Here is a 17,450-nt window from a genome sequence, read left to right on the forward strand (position 1 = left end):
TTTGCGTCATTTTGAGCCGCGCAAACTTCACGTTTCCCCACAGCCCCGGCTCGGCGTCCCTCCTGGGGTGGGGGCACCTCCTGGGAGGGCTCACGGGGGGAGGGGGCGGCAGGGCGGAGGTCTGTGGGAAGGGGAGGCGGGGCTGGGCCCGGGGAGGTAGAGGACCCCTCCCCGACACACAGGCGCGCGCGCAGACACCCCCACACACGCGCGCGCGCGCGCACACACACACACACACACACACACAAACACGCACACTCCCTAGGAGGGACGGCGCACTAGGAAGAGAGAAAGCCTGGGGCGGTGAGGGGTTGGCAGCAGGCCAAGCAGAGCCAAGGACCCCAACTTTCCAGCTCTTGAACCTTGCAGGGGAGGGGGGCTGCTCCACAGCTGACAGGTGTCGTTCCTCCCCTACCAGTTCCCGCTGCTGTCACTCCTCAGAGCGATCGGTCCCGACCACCGACACCTCTGCATCACCCCTTCCTAAAGAAACCTGCCCTATTTTTCTCCCTAGGGCTTAACGGCACCTGGCACTCCCTGAGCGAATCCGGCTCCACCGCTGCGTGCGAGCTCCGCCGAAGGGGCCGTGTTCAACTCCCCGCCACCCTTCGTGCCCCCAGCGGTGCTCGGCCGTGCCCAGCCCAGGGGCTCACAGTAATGCTGGCCGAACGAATGAGTAAGTGAATGAGTGAATGAAGGAAGGGAGAATTCTTCCGCACATTGTGAACAAACCCCAGTTCAAAGCAGTCAAGAACAGATACACAGGGTAGGGCAAAAGTAGGTTTAGGGTTGTTTGCAGGGAAAATAATTCAATGATTCATAAGAGCACAAGAGTAAGCTCTGTGTTTTGTGTACTGACAACAGTAAACCTACTTTTGCCCCATCCTGTGTGTGTAGGGAGCTGCAAAGAACGTACGTGCTTATGGTGTTGGACGAGTGCATCAGTTACTACGGTATTTTAAATATCCAAAGGGGTTGAACGGGAGCCTATTGTTCTGAGCCCTATGAATAAGTTACTTTGATAACTTTTTTAAACAAGTTTAAAAAGGAAATTCACGTTACATTATCTTTTTGGTAATTTTCTTTTTTTACATTTGAAAAGAATGGGTGCAGGACTTGCCCTGAAGCTGCGCTGAGAGAGCACGAGCTGACCCGCCCACCTGTCCCCAGAGGAGACAAGGACCGAGCAGAAGCCAGAAGGTAGAAAGGAAATAGTAATGACAAGTTTGCAGTCCCCTTGTACTTGGAGGATCAGATCCCAGAGGGCTGAGCTCATGTCCCGCCGAGCCGAGAGCTGAGCCGCCGTCTGAGAAGACGAGATTGGAACCACTCCGACCCCAGCGTGGGCGGCTCCCCAACCTGGGAAGAATCAGTGTGGGGTTTTGGTGCCACCTAGGCATCAGGGTGGCGATTGCAAGGAGAGAGCACCCGGCTCCTCTGGTGAGCCGGCTGGCGTTCAGGGTGGCAAACAAAGCCAGGTTGGAGATTCCTGGGCACGCTTGGGAACTTCTGGCTAAATCCTGGGGTGGCAGGGCCCGCATCGGGGGCTCCTCCTTTCAGATGAACAGTCTGCTGCATCCCAGGTTCTGCTTGGCCTTCATAAACAAACGTGAAAGTACCATCTAAAAAAGGAGTCACACAAAAGTAAGGTGTGGCTCCATGGAGGGGCACCAAAGGGAGGAAGGGGCACTGGGAGGGGGCCGAAGGCTGTGGGAGGCAATGGAGTGACTTCAGTCTTTCGTTAAGACTCTTGTCTCCACCCAGTCTGTTCCCCACGCTGGCTCAACATGACTTTTTAACACCATTCCGCCACCCCATGAATGGTTGACTCCTCCATTCCTGGCCTTCTCTCTAGATCCTGTCCTTATTCCCTCCCAGCCACGCTGGGCCCCTCTTGGAACTGCTTTCCTTGGTGCGGGTGCCTGAAGGATGGAAGTCCCACAAACCCGGATTAAATCCCAGCTCTGACCTTGTACTGTCTTTGTGAGTTGTTCCCGCACAAGTTGAGTTCCTTAATCTCAGCCTTTATGGCCTTCGGGTCCCTTTCCTGTAAAATAGCAACTGGAAGGGTGGCCAGCAGCGCCTGCGGGGCTGGGGTAAAGGGGCTGACGCCTGCAGCAGCACCGAGGGGCCCCTTCTCTCCAGGGAGACTTCCCTCCTGGCCTCTCTCCTTGGCCCCGGATCACCCCGGGCCAGGCTCCTGCCCTCCCGCTCCCGGGCTGAGAGGCGCTGTCAGAAGACGACAGGAGGATTGCACAGACTGGACCTTCCTCATTCCTCCCTGCCTTCCTTGTGCAGTTTACACAAAATTGTCCCAGACGGTCCATCTTCTCTTTGCTCCTGTGCTTTCTCTCCCTCTCGTCCCTGAGGGTGCCGTCCACAGACACCACTTAGCCTCGGCTGCCTCACCTTCACCTCAGCAAGCCCGGCCTCTCTCCTCTCTCAGGCTAACCCTCGCCTGCTCATCGCCACCACCGCCCTGTCATTCTCCAGCACCCGGACTCCCTCCTTGGCGAAGGTCCTCAGTCTGGCACCTATTCTCACTGCCTGTCCAGCTCCACTCGACTGCCCATCCCCACCATCAAATCAAAGTGAGTGGACAGATGTCATCACCTACTGTCCCATAAAGGACAGCCCCCCAGCTGTCCACCTCCACCGTAGCTCCTTCCTGACCTGAGCCCCTATTCGGTGGTGGCGCCAGCAAGGAAGACACAAGCCCTGCTGTCAGGAGTCGGGAGAGGGGTAGTGCTGCCCGTGGAAGGCTGAGGCACGAGAAGGGCGTGCTCAGAGAAGCGGCCGATGGTTTGATCCACTTGGACTAGAGGTTAGAGGTACGGCGAGGGGGGGGTGCGGGGGGAGGCGGGGCGGGGCGGGGAAGCAGTGGCTGCAGGTAGGAGGGTACCTTAGACCTGAGTACAGCTGTCAGGCTGAAGCACCAGCACAAACGGGAGAGGTGGAAGTCAGGAACCAGAAGAAACCTCGAAGCTCATTGCGTCATGGGTGGGCAGGGGGCGTGATGGAGCTGGCTGTCAAAGATGCCGCTCACCTGGGTAACTGGGTGCAGAGATGCACCAGGAGATCACGGTGCAGCAAGTATGTCTCTTTGTTGCACTAACTCCTGCCCAGAAGCAGCAGGGCCTCTGCTGTGTGGCTGCAGGGTAAACAGTCTTTCACTCTGAGAGACGGAGCACATTTAATGCGTCTGCCCCCTCCCCAGCCCTCTCCCCTCACCGCGCACAAACACACCACCAAGAAGACCCGCTTCCTGGGTGTCTCGAGGCTCAGCACCGTTCCCCGATGGAGCCAGGCCAGGCTGACTGTGAGTCCAAGCCTTGTCCCCAGGAAGTGCGGGTGGCCTCTGGTCCTCCTGCCTCCACTCTGTTTACTCTGTAATTTGAGACGAGGCCTGCCCCTTCTCGTGGGCTTTTCCTCAGCATTCCCAGTCCTTGCAGTGTCTTCCTGCTCTTTTCCTTCTAGGCACTCCCCTGCCTTGTCTTTCCTGGGAGGTGGTGTAATCTTGGTGACTTCATTCATGCTCATCTGTGCGTGGAGTATGGTACCTCCAGGGCAGGATTTGCTGCCACGGTGAACCCTGGTCTTGTCCCCACAGAGAGAGGTCTGCTTGGGAGCCTCCATGTGGCAGGCCGCCTCTGAGCCAGATGACACAAGGCACAGGGGATGGGAGGGAGAGCCCCTCTAGGGGTGCCAGGAGGGGGACACGCTTGAGGTAGGGAGAGGAAGGGGAGGTTGGGTCGGGCTCAGCCCTGAGGAACACAGAAACCGTTTGGAAGTGGATCAGTTATGTCTTTGGTCACCTTCTTTCCCATTCTTTATGATCCCACTGCCTTTGCTAAACAAACCTTTCCGCCTGGATTTTATAGGTATTGTGAGTACCCCATGCTCTATCTGTAATATCTCTGAGCCAGAGTTTTTAAATTTTTACTGCCTTCCTACAGGATTCTTTCCCTGAACTGTAAATACCCTTCGCTGGGCCACGCTCTGAAGGACAGCTGTTCTTACTTTCCGTCTCGGCAGAGAAGTGGAAGCCACAGCTGCCCTGAGCACAAGAGGGGCCTCCGCAGCCCCGTGGGCTCGCAGGTCTGCCGCAGCCCATGGCTTCTCCCAAGAGTCCGCCCCCTGCTCTGGGCTCTGAGTTCCCGGGGGACGGGGCTCTGCCTCGCTCCATGTCTCAACACCTGTCACTGTGTCAGCGCACTGCAGGCCCCATAAACATAACTACTGGCAACAAATGACTAAGGAAATGTCTTTTACTCTTCACAGACTTAGTGCCATAAAAACCGGGGCCCTGGGGACTGGTAGGCAAATCATGGCCTATCCAAGAGCGGAGTACCACACAGCTGTGAAAAAGAGTGAGGCGGGTTTATCTGGGCAAGAACATTGTGAACCTCCCCAATTATTCAGTTGAGAAAAAAGAAAAACACAGAACAAGTTTTAATCCAACTTGGGGGTGGGGAGAGAGAGAGACTGATGTGTGTATTGCAATCTAAGTGCACAAAAGAAAGTAGGAATAGTAAGAGCCTTGAGGGGAAGGGATGTGAGCGGTGGAAGGGAACCCTCCTTTTTCATTGTATACCCTTCTCCGCTCCTTAAATATTTGCCACAAGTAGGTAATAATTTTATAAAACTTTTTCAGAAAGGCAATATTTTTTAAAGTTATAATAGGAAAAAAAAACAAGCAGGGGAGGAAGGTCACAGGAAGGCATTCTAGGGGTGCCAAGTTTATCACAAGACAGGGAGGCGCCCTGAAGGGGTTCCGGGGGACACCGTGCAGCCGTGCTTCCTTCCCAAACGGGGCCAAGTTGCTCAGCACCATTGTAAAACATTTTTACCCCGAAGAAGGAGGCAAATGTTCTCTCTCATTTACTAGCATGGGTGCTGGGAACCAAGAGGTGAAGTCCCGAGCTTTGCTCAGAATCTGATCAAGAGGAACTTAAGGCCCCTGCTACCAGCCCCTGAAGTCGTTCCTCTCCCTCACAGCCCTACCTCCAGTTTTGTTTTGCCTGCTCAAGACTTAATGCGCTACTCATTCTCTTCTGCCCTTCTCCTCCCCACCCCCCACCCCTAACTTCCAGATAACTTTGTGCCTCCGCAAATAGGGAGGTTTTCCCATAGTCTGTTTTTGGTAAACTGATCAACCTCGTCTTTGATGTTTGCGTTTCCTGTCCTTCTCCAACATCAAGCCCTTTCCTAACTGTGACGGCACTTACTAGACCTCACTCACAAAAAGTCACCTTCTTTTTCAACTGGTTCACGTGTGTACATCTTATTTTCCCAACTAAGTGGTAAGCTTCTGGAGAGCAGGGAATTATTTTAACCCTCAATTCTGGCACCAAACTGGGCATGTTGCAGGAGCTCTGTGTGAACAGGTTATTAGTAAACACTACCATTTATTGAACATCTACCAGGGATATTACTGCATTCCCTTCTGTTCTTTTCCCACTATATGGGTAATAGGCAGTATAAATCCTTTGGCTCTGTTTTGCTATAAATGTTATTAAAATAAATAATATATTTCCTCTTTTTCAAACTGAGTTCTCAAATACATTTAAGTATGACTCTTCAATACAAGTAGCATGGAGACCAAACTCAGAGAGGTTCAGTAACTCGTCCCTGTTGACACAGGCTCCAAGCGGCACAGTCAGCCTATCTGCCTGAGTCCAAAGGCCCTGGGCTTCCCACTGGGCTGGGCTGATTTGAAACCAGAAAGGTGCAGGCAGCGAGACAAAGGATAAACCTCTGCGGTTTGCCCTTCCTCTTCGACTCTCCTGATGCCGGCCACCTTCACGAAATTTAGACCTTTCTGCTGAGTATTGAAATAAGGTCACGGGGGCTTTGTTCCAGTTCTGCTCACCCCTGTTGAGCAAGTTATAGGGAAGCCAACTTTGGAACTATGTATAAACTTTTCATTGAAAATAGCTGTCAGAATATAGGGCATTTTTGTTCACTCAACCCGCTGTATTTACCATTTATGTGTGAGTAAAGTGGTGAGCAAGGTAAAACATCTGCCCGTGAGGAGCCAACGGGAGCGCCGACTCCAGGGGAAAATATACATAAACATACACATAAAGAAGATAATTTCAGAAAGTGATAGTCACTGCCCTTGCTGGTGTGGCTGAGTGGGTTGGGCATCATCCCGTGAAGCGAAAGCTCACCAGTTTGATCCCTGGTCAGGGCACGTGTCTGGCTTGCGGGCCTGGTTCCTGGTTGAGGGCGAGAGAGACGCAACCGATCACCCATCGGTGTTCCTCTCCCTGTATTTCACCCTCCCTTCCCCTCACTCTAAAAAATAAATAAATAAAATCTATTTTTTAAAAAGTGACAAGGGCTGTGAAAACAAATAGACCAGGGCCAGTAGAGAAAGCGAGTGACAGCGAGTGAAGGTGTGGAGGTGGTGGAGCCACCGCGAAGGGGAAGCTGGCTTCTTAGATGAGGTGATTGAGCTGGCCCTGGGGGTCTGGCCACGACCCATGCAAAGACCTGCCAGGAGAGCTGCAGCCGGCGGGGACCAAGGAGGCGGGACTAAGCCTGGTGTGTCCGAGGGACAAAGCAGGTTGGCTGGAACAGAGTGAATGCGAAGGTAAGCGAGGAAATTGAGTGTGGGAGGCTGTGTGCTTCCATCCCTGAATGCGTCCGGGTGGCACATAAGGGACTTCTTGTCTGATTTGGAGAAGAATCGATGAGGCAACCCAAGAGGTCCCAGCCAGGTGAGAAGTAGGGAGTCTGTAATTTACAAGGCAAGCACACTCTGGGACTTTGTACCATACACCCACCCTGCCTCAGCTCTCCTATCCTTCTGTTCTGCAGCTGATTATAAAAAAAATAAAACAAAAACCGTCATGAGGTGGCCTGAGGGATGGTTCCAGGGCCCACTCCACCCACTTTAAGAGGAGCTACCCAACTAGAGCTTTTCTAGAAAAGGGAGAGCAAGTAGTATGCGAACTGTACCAAGGAAGAGGAGTGCAGAAGGGCTTCCCATCTTCACACACTCCTGTTCCCAAAGAACGAACATTCGTTCCCTCCTTTCCTTTCCCTCTGTGGGAAACTGTAAAGGGCTTGGTGTTTGAAAGAGGAAAACAAAAACAACTCTTCCCAGTGTGTTCGTAGTTTTCAATCAATTGTATCATGGACTCCAGGGAGGAACAATCAGTTTTGTGTTTCTGAACAAGATGTCCTAAATAGGAGAGTGCTCATCTGGAGTTACTTAGAGAAAAATCCAACCTAACCAATGACTACGGCCAGAGCCAGGAACAATGTGCACCCCCACCACACACCTGGAGGGATGGGAGTCCAAGAGCAAGTGCCCTGGCCCTGCCAACAGCAAATTAGAATGCAGCTGTTCTTTAAGGGCAAGCCAGAGAAACCACATCCCGAAGGCGTCCCTCCTTATCAGGCACTGGCTTCTTGGATGGGAAGTGTCAGCATGACTCTACATGTCTCCAGAGGAGCCCTGGGGCTGGCGAGGACTTCCCAGAAGTCAGAGTATCACTCCAAAGAGTTATAGAATACAGTTCACATCTTCCCATTGCTGCGCTCAACCAGTCACCCAAATATTACCCTTTCAGTTCAGATCTCTGGTGAAAACTTTGACCCATTTCCCTTTGTCTTCAGAAGACATATCCGTTTTTTGTTTCTCCCCGTTGGATCCCAATTTTGTTTGAGAAATAGTTTTTATTAAATATTTGGTTATGAAGATTAGCTTTTTATATATTTCATAAAACTATATTAAAAATATAGTTTTGCACCTATGTTTATGGGTGAGATGTGTAATTTTTTCTGTTGCTCCCCTTGTTAGGGTCACGGCAGCCTCATAAAATAACTCTTTATACCATAAAATAGTTCTTTGCATATTTCCTCTAGGCTTAATTGAGATATCCTAGAGAAGACTCCCAACCTTCTGGCCACTAGAGTTCCAATGTGGTGGAGAATGTTCATAACGCAAATACTCCCTCCTCACCCCCAGCCAGGTTTCTGCCCTCCAGACCGTAAACTTTTTCTCTCTCGAAAATAAATCTTGAGTTGGCTGCTGAGCAAGGGGAGGGAGTCACCTGGCTGCACAAAGGAGGGAGGGGCTCTAACAGACATTCAATCCTTTAGTAACCCTCCTTTCACTCCCACTTTCCAGAGTAAGTCTACCTGGCTCTATCCTATCTGAGCTTTTTGGGGATTATGCACTATAAATTGGTTTATCACTGGCTCAGGATTCAACTTTTTCAGCTCTGCTAAATCTTTCAACACCTCTATCTGCTTTCTAGCTCATTGCTTCTCCTTTGCTGTTCCTGCCAAGCTGTGGACTTATCTTCTAAACAAATCCCTTTATTGTCGCTTTTGACAGTCAAGTGTCTCCTATTTCTCAAATATCTGCCTCTATAATCATGTCCTTTTAAATTTTTGTGTTTTTTGATCAGTCTTGCTAACGTTAATCTACTTCATTTTTTTAAAAGACCCAACCTGTGGCTTTGCTGATCCTGTTTAATTTCAGCACATCTTATTACCTATTTCAAGTTCATTTTGCTGTTCTAAGTTCCTGAAACAGTTGCTTAGCTCAGTTTTCAGTCTTTCTTACATTTAATAAATATAAAAAATATAATTTACTGTTTTAGCTGTCTCTCTCACTTTGATACATAGTATTTTTATTATTGTTCAGATTAAATTTTTTAAAAATATGTTTACTGATTTTCAAGAGAGTGGAAGGATGTAGAGAGAAACATCAATGTCAGAGAGTAACATTGATCAGTTGGTTGCCTACTGTATGCATTCCAGCTGGGGATTGATCTCCCAACCTTGGTATGTGCTGACCAGGAATCAAACCCCCAGCATTTTGGTGTACAGGATGATGCTCCAACTGAGCCACACTGGCCAGGGCTAAATTTTCTTCATAATTTCTTCTGGGACCTATGAGTTATTTCTAAACATAAATAGGTCTTCTAGTTATCTTTTCATTTTGGTTTCTAAGTTAATTGCATTGTATAGTTTGCACTGCCTAAAAATCCCTGAAATTTAGACAGCTAAAACACTCGATTGCCCAGTATGTGGTCAATTTTTGAAAAAGTGCCATGTATTCAAAAAGAATGTACAGTTGTTAGACACCATGTTCTATAGATGTCCGTTATACCAAAATTATTAAATGTTTAAATCTTTTCTACACTCACAGTTTTGACCTCTGAATAACTGAGATGTTAAAATATTCCATTATAATATTTTTTTTCCATATAGTTGTCAGCTTTTGTTTTATGTATTCTGAGGTAGCATTAGTAGACATATACTAATTAAGAATCTTTAGAGTAATTCCACTGCTGGTAACAATTCCACTGCTGGGATTATACCCTAAGAATCCTGAAATACCAATTCAAAAGAACCCATGCACCCCAATGTTCATAGCAGTACAATTTACAATAGCCAAGTGCTGGAAGCAACCTAAGTGCCCATCAGTAAATGAGTGGATCAAAAAACTGTGGGACATTTACACAATGGAATACTACGCAGCAGAAAGAGCGAGCTACTACCCTTCGCAAAGCATGGATGGAACTGGGGAGCATTACGCTAAGTGAAACAAGCCAGGCGGTAAAAGACAAATACCATATGATCTCACCTATAGGTGGCACCTAATCAACAAAACAAGCAAGCAAAATATAACCCAAGACATTGAAATAAAGAACAAACTGACAGTAACCAGAGGGGTAGGGGAAGGGGGATAACAGGGAAAGAAGGGGAAAGGTTGTCAAGGGACATGTATAAAGGACCCATGGACAAAGCCAAAGGGGGGAAGTACTGAGGGTGGGAGGTGGGGTGGGTGGGGCATGGGAAAGTGATGGCAGGAAAATGGAGACAACTGTACTTGAACAGACTTTTTAAAATGCCAAAAAAACCTTTATTATTTTTCTGGAGAATCAAGTAAATACGTAAATTATGTAGTGATTATCTCTAGTAATGTTTTTTACTTGAAAGCCTATTTCCAGGGCCACTGTGTTGTACAAATCCAGGAAGGCTGTGAATAACAACACCCTGCGCTTAGTCTATTGGGTTATTCAGAGTGGCCTTAGTTTTGCTGGGTATTAGTATAGTTATACCAGATTTAATTTGGTTAGTTTATGCCTGATAAATCTTTCTTATCCTTCATTATATCCTAAATTGCTGATGTCTCTTGTTTGCTTATGGCTGAGTTTCTTTTAAAAATCCAGTTTGACCAACTGTCTTTTTTCTGAAACATAACCCATTCATACACACATACAGTATTTACTGACATATTTATATTATTTCTACTATCTTATTTTGGACACACTATTTGTCCTACATTTTTCTTTCTCTCCCCTATCTTGTCTTTTTACACATTGATTATATTCTTGCTTGGAAACTACATCCTCTATTTTTCAGTAGTTAATCTAGAAATTTTTAGCACATATAATGAACATACTGAAGTCAAAATTTAATCAATATACTTATTGCCTTCCAGAATGACAGGACATTAGAATGTTTATTCCAATTACCTCCCTAATTATCTGTTTTCACATACTTTAGTTTTATCTTGTTTTGAACTCTATAGGATTCACCCACAGTCACTTTGTTTAGATGATGCATGTATTTATCACTTTCTTTTACCTACATTTCAGACCTTCCATATGGGATCATTTCCCTTTTGTTTGGGGAAGTTATTATTACTATTATTTTTTGCCCAAATTGTAAGAGAAAGTTTATTTAGAAAGTCAGAGGTAGAAAAAGTGAGCACATAGAAATGGGCTCAGGAAAAAAGTAACTTTGGAGCTTAAGTGTAGAGCCAGAGAGGGAGTGAGAGAGGGAGAAGTCAGGGAGGGGGGAAGAGAGAGGGAGAGAGGAAAGAGGAACAGGTTTGGTTTGAGTGGGGAGGGAGGGAGCATGCCCTGGGGAAAGAAGGGGGTGCGGAAAGGCATGGGTGCTGCCAACAGTTTTTGAGTACAAATGTCTTTTTTCATTCTTGTTCTTGACAGTTTCATTGAATAGAGTTCTAGATGCACACTTACCTTTTCATAGCACTTCGAAGGTACATTTCATTGTCTTCTGGCTTACATAGTTGTTGATGAGAAGCTGGGTTGTCAATCTAATCGTCTTTTCTTTGGAGGCAACCTGTCTTTTTCCTGCATGCTTCTAAGATGTGTTCTAAGGTTTTGCCATGATGTGTCTAGAAATCGACTTACTTATCCTGCTTGGGACAGGATTACTAGAGTATTGTAATACTTTGATTAAAGCCTGAGCCTTTATCTAATGTTATCTTGGAAAGTACTGTTTGACAATATGCACTGCTGGGACTGAGAAGATTCTTGGACAGCCAGAAAGACAGAGGGCTCAGGCGCTGATGGAAACACTCATTAGGAAGCTATACTTACTTGCTTTCTGCAAAAGGAAGGCCCAGTCTCAGTAAAATACATAGTCTCCAGCACACTCTAAGGCTGAACCCTTCCCACCCTTGTAGGGACCCTGGATCTGGGTGCAAGAATGGTTGCCCTGGCCGGTGGCTCCGCTGGTTGGAGTGTCATCCTGTACCAAAAGGGTGTGGATTCGATTCCCAGTTGGGACGTGTATGGAAACAGACTGATGTTTCTCTCTCTCTTCCTCTCTTTAAAATCAATTAAAACAAACAAATAAAAAAACAATCAAACATATCTTCAGTTGAGGATAAAAAATGGTTAACTGGCAGGGACACAAGCGCTCTTAATTATGGTGCTCGGAAGCCCTTGCCGAGGGTAGTGAGGATCAGCACAGGCTGGGAAGGATCACACACCCTAGAAACTAGATGAAGCAAGAGAGCCCTGAACCGTCTTGCTCTTTTTTCACTTTGTAGAACGTGAGTCACTTGGTTGTCTTCCTTTGTAGCTAAATAAAGAAACATTTCTCCAGAGGGGAGGAGGAAAGAGGACAGTGGTGGAAAGAAGGGGAAGGGATTAGACAAAGAACGTGTATGAATGACCCATGGGCATGGGCAACAGAGTGGGAATTGACTGTGGGAGCGGGGGATGGGGGTGGGATGGGTGGAGGGGGGTAAAGGGGGAAAAATTGAGACAAGTGTAGTAGAATTAACATGATTTATAAATAAAAAAATAAAATTAAAAAAAGAAACATTTCTTAGACCAAATAAGCCAACTTACGCTCATTTAGCAAAGTGTTTTATTTAAAAGCTTCTCAGCACCATCTAGTTGTCAGAAAGAATGGGTATCACCTTTCCCTGCCCACCCAACTCCCAATTTCAGAGGCCGAAGTTAAAACCATTTGGCCAGAGCGCCTCCTGGTAATTATAATTCAGATTATGATAAAGTTTTGGTTGATCTCTCACCCAAGTTTCTCTGAGTCTCTACTTAACCCCGACTCAAGTAGAGCTATGCTCCCCCCAGTTCAAAACAAGAGGAAGGAATCACGTCAGACTTGATCAACCTCCCATTCCTGGGCTATTCGAGGCACATAAAATCGCCTTGAAAAAACTGAATTCAGTGACTGCCATCTAGGAAGGACAGTGTGTACTGCCAGGCAGCATGCAGTTTTGAGAGGTCAAATCTTAGGGTAACCCTCCCCCAACTCTACTCTAGGGACAAGGAGCATTAGGTTTGTTTTCTCTCCATACTAAATCGCTTGAACCAAACCTTTTTGAGAGTTAAGACAAACAATTACATCTGATTAAAACACTAAGAGATCCTGAGCTGCTGGAGGTGAGGAGAAGAGATAATATGACCCGGCCTTTCCCTTTTATTTTAAGAATATTTTGTTTCAACATAAAGCACACTTCTCTGAGAGGTTCCTGGAGTAGAACTCCAAGAGTCTGACTGTGTCCTGTGGGCACACACAGTCACCTGTGTAACTTTGGCTTCAGTTCCTGGACCTGTCCTTTGCAGCGACTTCAGGTTCCACGGGAGGAGGAAAGAACTGGAGGCAATATCACTTGGCCAAAGCCCCCATGGGGTCCCAGGCTGGCAGGACAATGGCTTCCTGCTCGAACACAGCTAGCACCTCTTCAGGGACATATTTCTTGTCCACCACCACTTCGTAAACATACTCAGAAAACCACTCATCGGTCATGTACAGGTAACCTGGAGGAAGGCATAGAAGCTCATGAGTCCAGAGGGCAAGGGTCAAAGAGCAGAAACCCTACTGGCTATAAAGAAGCCTTTTACAAAACTAGTATTTGTACATGTTTTTCACTTTCTCATCTACAATCTCACTTAATCTAGGTCTTAGTAGCAATTCTGTGAAGCAGACAGGACAGGCATGGCTATGTTTTTACCAATTAAAAACCTGGGGCACTCAGAGTAACCTTAGTTACTCAAAGTAACGAAGTAACGTGCCCAGTCACCCAGGTGAGGCTCAGAGCCAGGACTTGGACTTCAGGCTGCTAGCAGGTCCTGTGTGGCGACACCGTCCAGGCTGCTCACTGAAGAGGAGCGGAGGGCCCTAGAAGGCAGGTGAAAATGTGTCTCGTTCATACAGCCACGCTGAGGGGATTAATCTCCATGGTCAGAAGGGCAAGGACACCAGTTCCATTCTTACCCTACCCACCTTCTCAGCATCACTGGCTGTTCTTCTTCCTTCCTCTCTATTCTAGAATAACCAACAAGCTGGTAGGGAAATCCTGAGGAGGCCATGCCATCATTCCCAAGTAGGCACTCATTTGCAGATGATATTATGTGAATCAAGTGCTAACACAGTCCTTGCCTTCCTAGGGGGATCTCCCATGAGGGGCAGGCAGAACTGGAAGACTGAGACAGCAACATCCTCGCCTCTGAGGCTGTTGGACCCCTCCAGAGAGCAGGCTGCAGAGAGACAGCCAAGCTGCGCCCCAGGCTGAGAGCTCAGCTGCAAGGAGGAGCGCGGTGTCATTCGGTAGCCTGGGTAGAAATCTGCCTGTTCCTCTTAGGAAGATTAACCTGTATCTCAGGTTCCAACAGGACAATACAACTTCCCCTTGAGGCACACACTTCCAACAAACTTGAACGGGGGCAAGGGGCTTTGCCTGAGACTAAAGTGTGGGTGATAAAACAAGACTGGGCCAGGGAGCAAGTGCGGAGCACAACGTGCACCCCCAAGGGGCACGGCGCGCACCTGCACATCCGAGGACTCCAGCAACTACCGACGACCACTGCCGCTGTCACCTTCCCCACCTGGCACCCACCGTATACCAGACAAGAGACAATTTTCTCTGAAAGTGTTTGTGCAAATCCAGGTCTGTGAGATATCATTTCTCACTGCACTGAGCCAAGGGGAAGGGAGACGATGTAGGTACTCCCCTGAAGGGGGGCCTCTTGTGCAGCGGTTCTCAAAATCCTTGGCCCCAGGGGCGAGACTGTACGTGGAGAACCTGAAAGCGGTTTGTGTGGGTTATAAATTCTGATATTTACTGTAATAATACTCAAAACAAAAAGTTTAAAATGTTAATGCATATAAAAATAAGAGTACAAAACATAAAAACAAATATAAATAATGTATTTTTAGGAAAAAATAATTGTATCTTCCAAAACAAACTTCAGTTAGAAAAGTGGTATTGTTTTACAGTGTGATGTCTGGCTTTGCGGCAGACAGCTGAGTTCTTGTATCTGCCTTCTGTGTTCAATCTGCTGCAATCTGCTGTTCAGGTTGAAACAGATGGAGAAAACCTGACCTCAGACAGACATGTTGCTGGAGAAGGGAAGACCCTGCAGACCCCCTAAAATGGTCCCAGGGACCCACAGGCGTCCTCAGACCATACATACTCTGAGAACTGCTACTCTAAAAGCAAGACAGTTTTAAATACTTAAAAGCAACATGATGGTAAGCCTAATTTTGTAAGCTAAGTGGTGTGACACAGGACATTATTTAACTTGAAAACACAACTGCGCTGCTGAGGTCATCTACGCCCAGTCCTGCTCCTCACCTCTGACAGACGGCAAGGCCAGCTCATCCTGACATGGCCCAGCATGCTCGCCCTCAAAGAAGATGCCCGGAAAAGTGCTCAAGGGCTCTGACCCAGTTAGGCAAGGGGAGGCAGCCTTGTCCCCTGATGCCAGCCTCCTGCCCAGTGCTCCTTTCCTTGGCAGGAGGCACAGGGAAGGAGAGTGCAGACAAACGCTGTGCCGTGTCTGGTTTGTCTTGATTATACAGTCCTGTCGCTGGCTTTGCTGCATCAGTCAGTCAGGACCTGGCCCTTACTTACCATCACCTACAGCACTGCCACTGAGTCCTAGCAACCAAAGCCTGGTCACCTGAAGGGCTGACCGGCGCCATTTCTTGCTGCATCCTAAGAAACTGCTTCCTGAGAAACTCAGTATCTGCCTTCCCCAAAAGGAACTTCCGGTGGGCAGAAGATCAGATTACTAAACACTGCACCATTTGAGACATTAGTCATCCTTCCCCTTACCATAATGCAGGCTGAATAAATCCTCAGAGTAGCACTGGATAGCCAGGCAGGTGAAGGACAGAGGCAGATTCATGTAATAAAGTTCTGTGTCCTTATGACAATACTATCATCACAGAATCAAATGAGTCTTCAAAGGATGCACAGAGAAAATGGACAATAAGTACATCTACACATCTTGTTCCAAAAGCAGATCAGATTAAGTCCTCACAAATTAAAACTCCTATCAATCCTAGTCCACCCTTTCGATGTCCCTGCCAAGAGGACCCGCCATGATTAGTCTCTCTCTTCAGGATATGAGTTCTTTGGGGGCCCACAAAAACCCCACAGTCTTGGGGGCTGCAAAGTAATTGCACTCCGAGGAGATAATGAACTTGTGGCTGCTGTGACACTTGATACTGCATGTCCTGGAGTTTGATTGAGAAGATTGGGATCAGTATGTCTGACACTCAAGGGAGCAGCAAAGAACCCACTCAGGCAGCTATAAAGCGACCATTTTGATTTGAGCCAAGTTGCAGCTTCTACGCCCTCTGGCCATTAGAAAGAGATGTTCCCTGAGGAAAAAGGGAAAGAAAAGGAAAACCTGCCTCAGGGATCCCAAGGTTACATTTAGGGAAACAAATAGGTAAATGGATAAAGGAAGTCAGCTTTAGGACCTAAGGGGAAATTAAATTTTGTTTCAACTTTAATGTCCTGTTTACACACAATGAGGAAGAAATCAAGTAAGTACACAGACCCTCAAGAATGTGGCGACTTACGAGAAAGGGCATTATTGGTCTGTAAAGGGAAAAACAGCGTCTGTGAATGTAGCCCTAGAACATTAGGCCAAACGAACTCAACAACAGAATAGCTTTGAATGGGTTAGTTTAAGGGAAAGTTTAACCTTGAGTTCCCTGCAGCAGATTTTTCTTTTCTTTTTTCCTCAGTGAATGCCTTTTTTTCTAATGGCAAAAGGGCTTAAGGACCAGAGGCTGCAACTTTCCTCGAATAAAATGGCCACTGTGAGAAAACAGTTTTCTGAAATCCTACGAGAGAGCTTAGATGAAGGTGACAAATATATTAGCATTTATGAATTAGATATATTTTATATTTTTTATGACTTTGTTCTATGAAGCATTTCACCTCGCTCACAAACTCTCTGTGGTTAATATTTGCTGTTGTTGCTGTTTGTAAAAAAGGCTGTGATAAAATTGAGCCAAGCGTTCCACTCTGATGGATCTGTCTGGCAGCACGGACCAAAGGAGCCGGTCTGCTCAGGCCTCCTTAGGTCACCGCCACTCTTTCAGCTGCTGTTGATGGCTCGAGTTTGAAGAAAGGTTTCCAGAAAAGAAAGCAAAAACCTTGCTGACATTTGTCTCACATTTCAAACTTCCTACTAAAGAGTGAGAAACCACTCCACGAAACATCAGTCATGTAAAATGAAATTGTGGAGACTATGTCGTAACAGAGAAAAATGTTTAAAAGTGATAAGAGTAATGTATATAAAATTGGTATATCACTATTATTACAACTATGTTACAAACAGATATATAGGGGGGGAACCATGAAAAAACTGTAATTTTATATTGTAGGGTAGGTGACTCCCCCCTGAATTTCTGAAATGTTGTATTGTTTTTTTGAGTCCTTAAAGATTACCCAAATAATTTATGATCATTACAAAATATTTGGAAAACATAGGAGAAGGAAAAAGATGAGGAGAAGGAAGCGGAGCAGGAGAAAGAAGTGGATCAGAAAGAGAAGATGAACACAAATTTTGAAACTGCCCACAATTCCACTGCCTCGGGATAAGCCCTCTTCCAGTTTTACATACATCTTAGATAGTTTCTACATATAGACTGTATGCATTTAATAAAAACAAGATATCACACATGTTCTTTTATTACAAAGTACCAAGTATGCAGTTTTCAATATTGCTCTTTTCGTATTGATAAAAAAGGGAAGCACGTCTATTTACATCATAGTGTTTAAGTGCTGACTTTGTATGGGTAAATTGAAATGTATTTAACCAATCCCCTGCTGTTGGAACACAGATTGTTTCTTCATGCTTAGGAACAACACTGCTATAAACATTTTTGTAACTAAA

The 17,450-nt window shown here is 46.7% G+C and overlaps 1 protein-coding gene across 2 annotated transcripts in view; it reads right to left on the reverse strand.

Annotated features, from left to right (window-relative positions):
* Positions 1-12,144: 12,144 nt before the first annotated feature.
* Positions 12,145-17,450, reverse strand: part of BLMH (bleomycin hydrolase) — a 40,241-nt gene continuing 34,935 nt past the window's right edge. For both annotated transcript variants that reach the window (XM_054573262.1, XM_054573263.1), the window contains one exon: positions 12,145-13,070. In XM_054573262.1, the coding sequence (XP_054429237.1) occupies positions 12,919-13,070 (152 nt within the window). In that variant the 3' untranslated portion in view covers positions 12,145-12,918. The remainder of the gene's footprint in view (positions 13,071-17,450) is intronic.

Source organism: Pteronotus mesoamericanus, unplaced genomic scaffold (assembly GCF_021234165.1).
Source record: "Pteronotus mesoamericanus isolate MK-2021 breed Mesoamerican mustached bat unplaced genomic scaffold, CSHL_Meso_final contig_246, whole genome shotgun sequence".
NCBI lineage: Eukaryota > Metazoa > Chordata > Mammalia > Chiroptera > Mormoopidae > Pteronotus > Pteronotus mesoamericanus.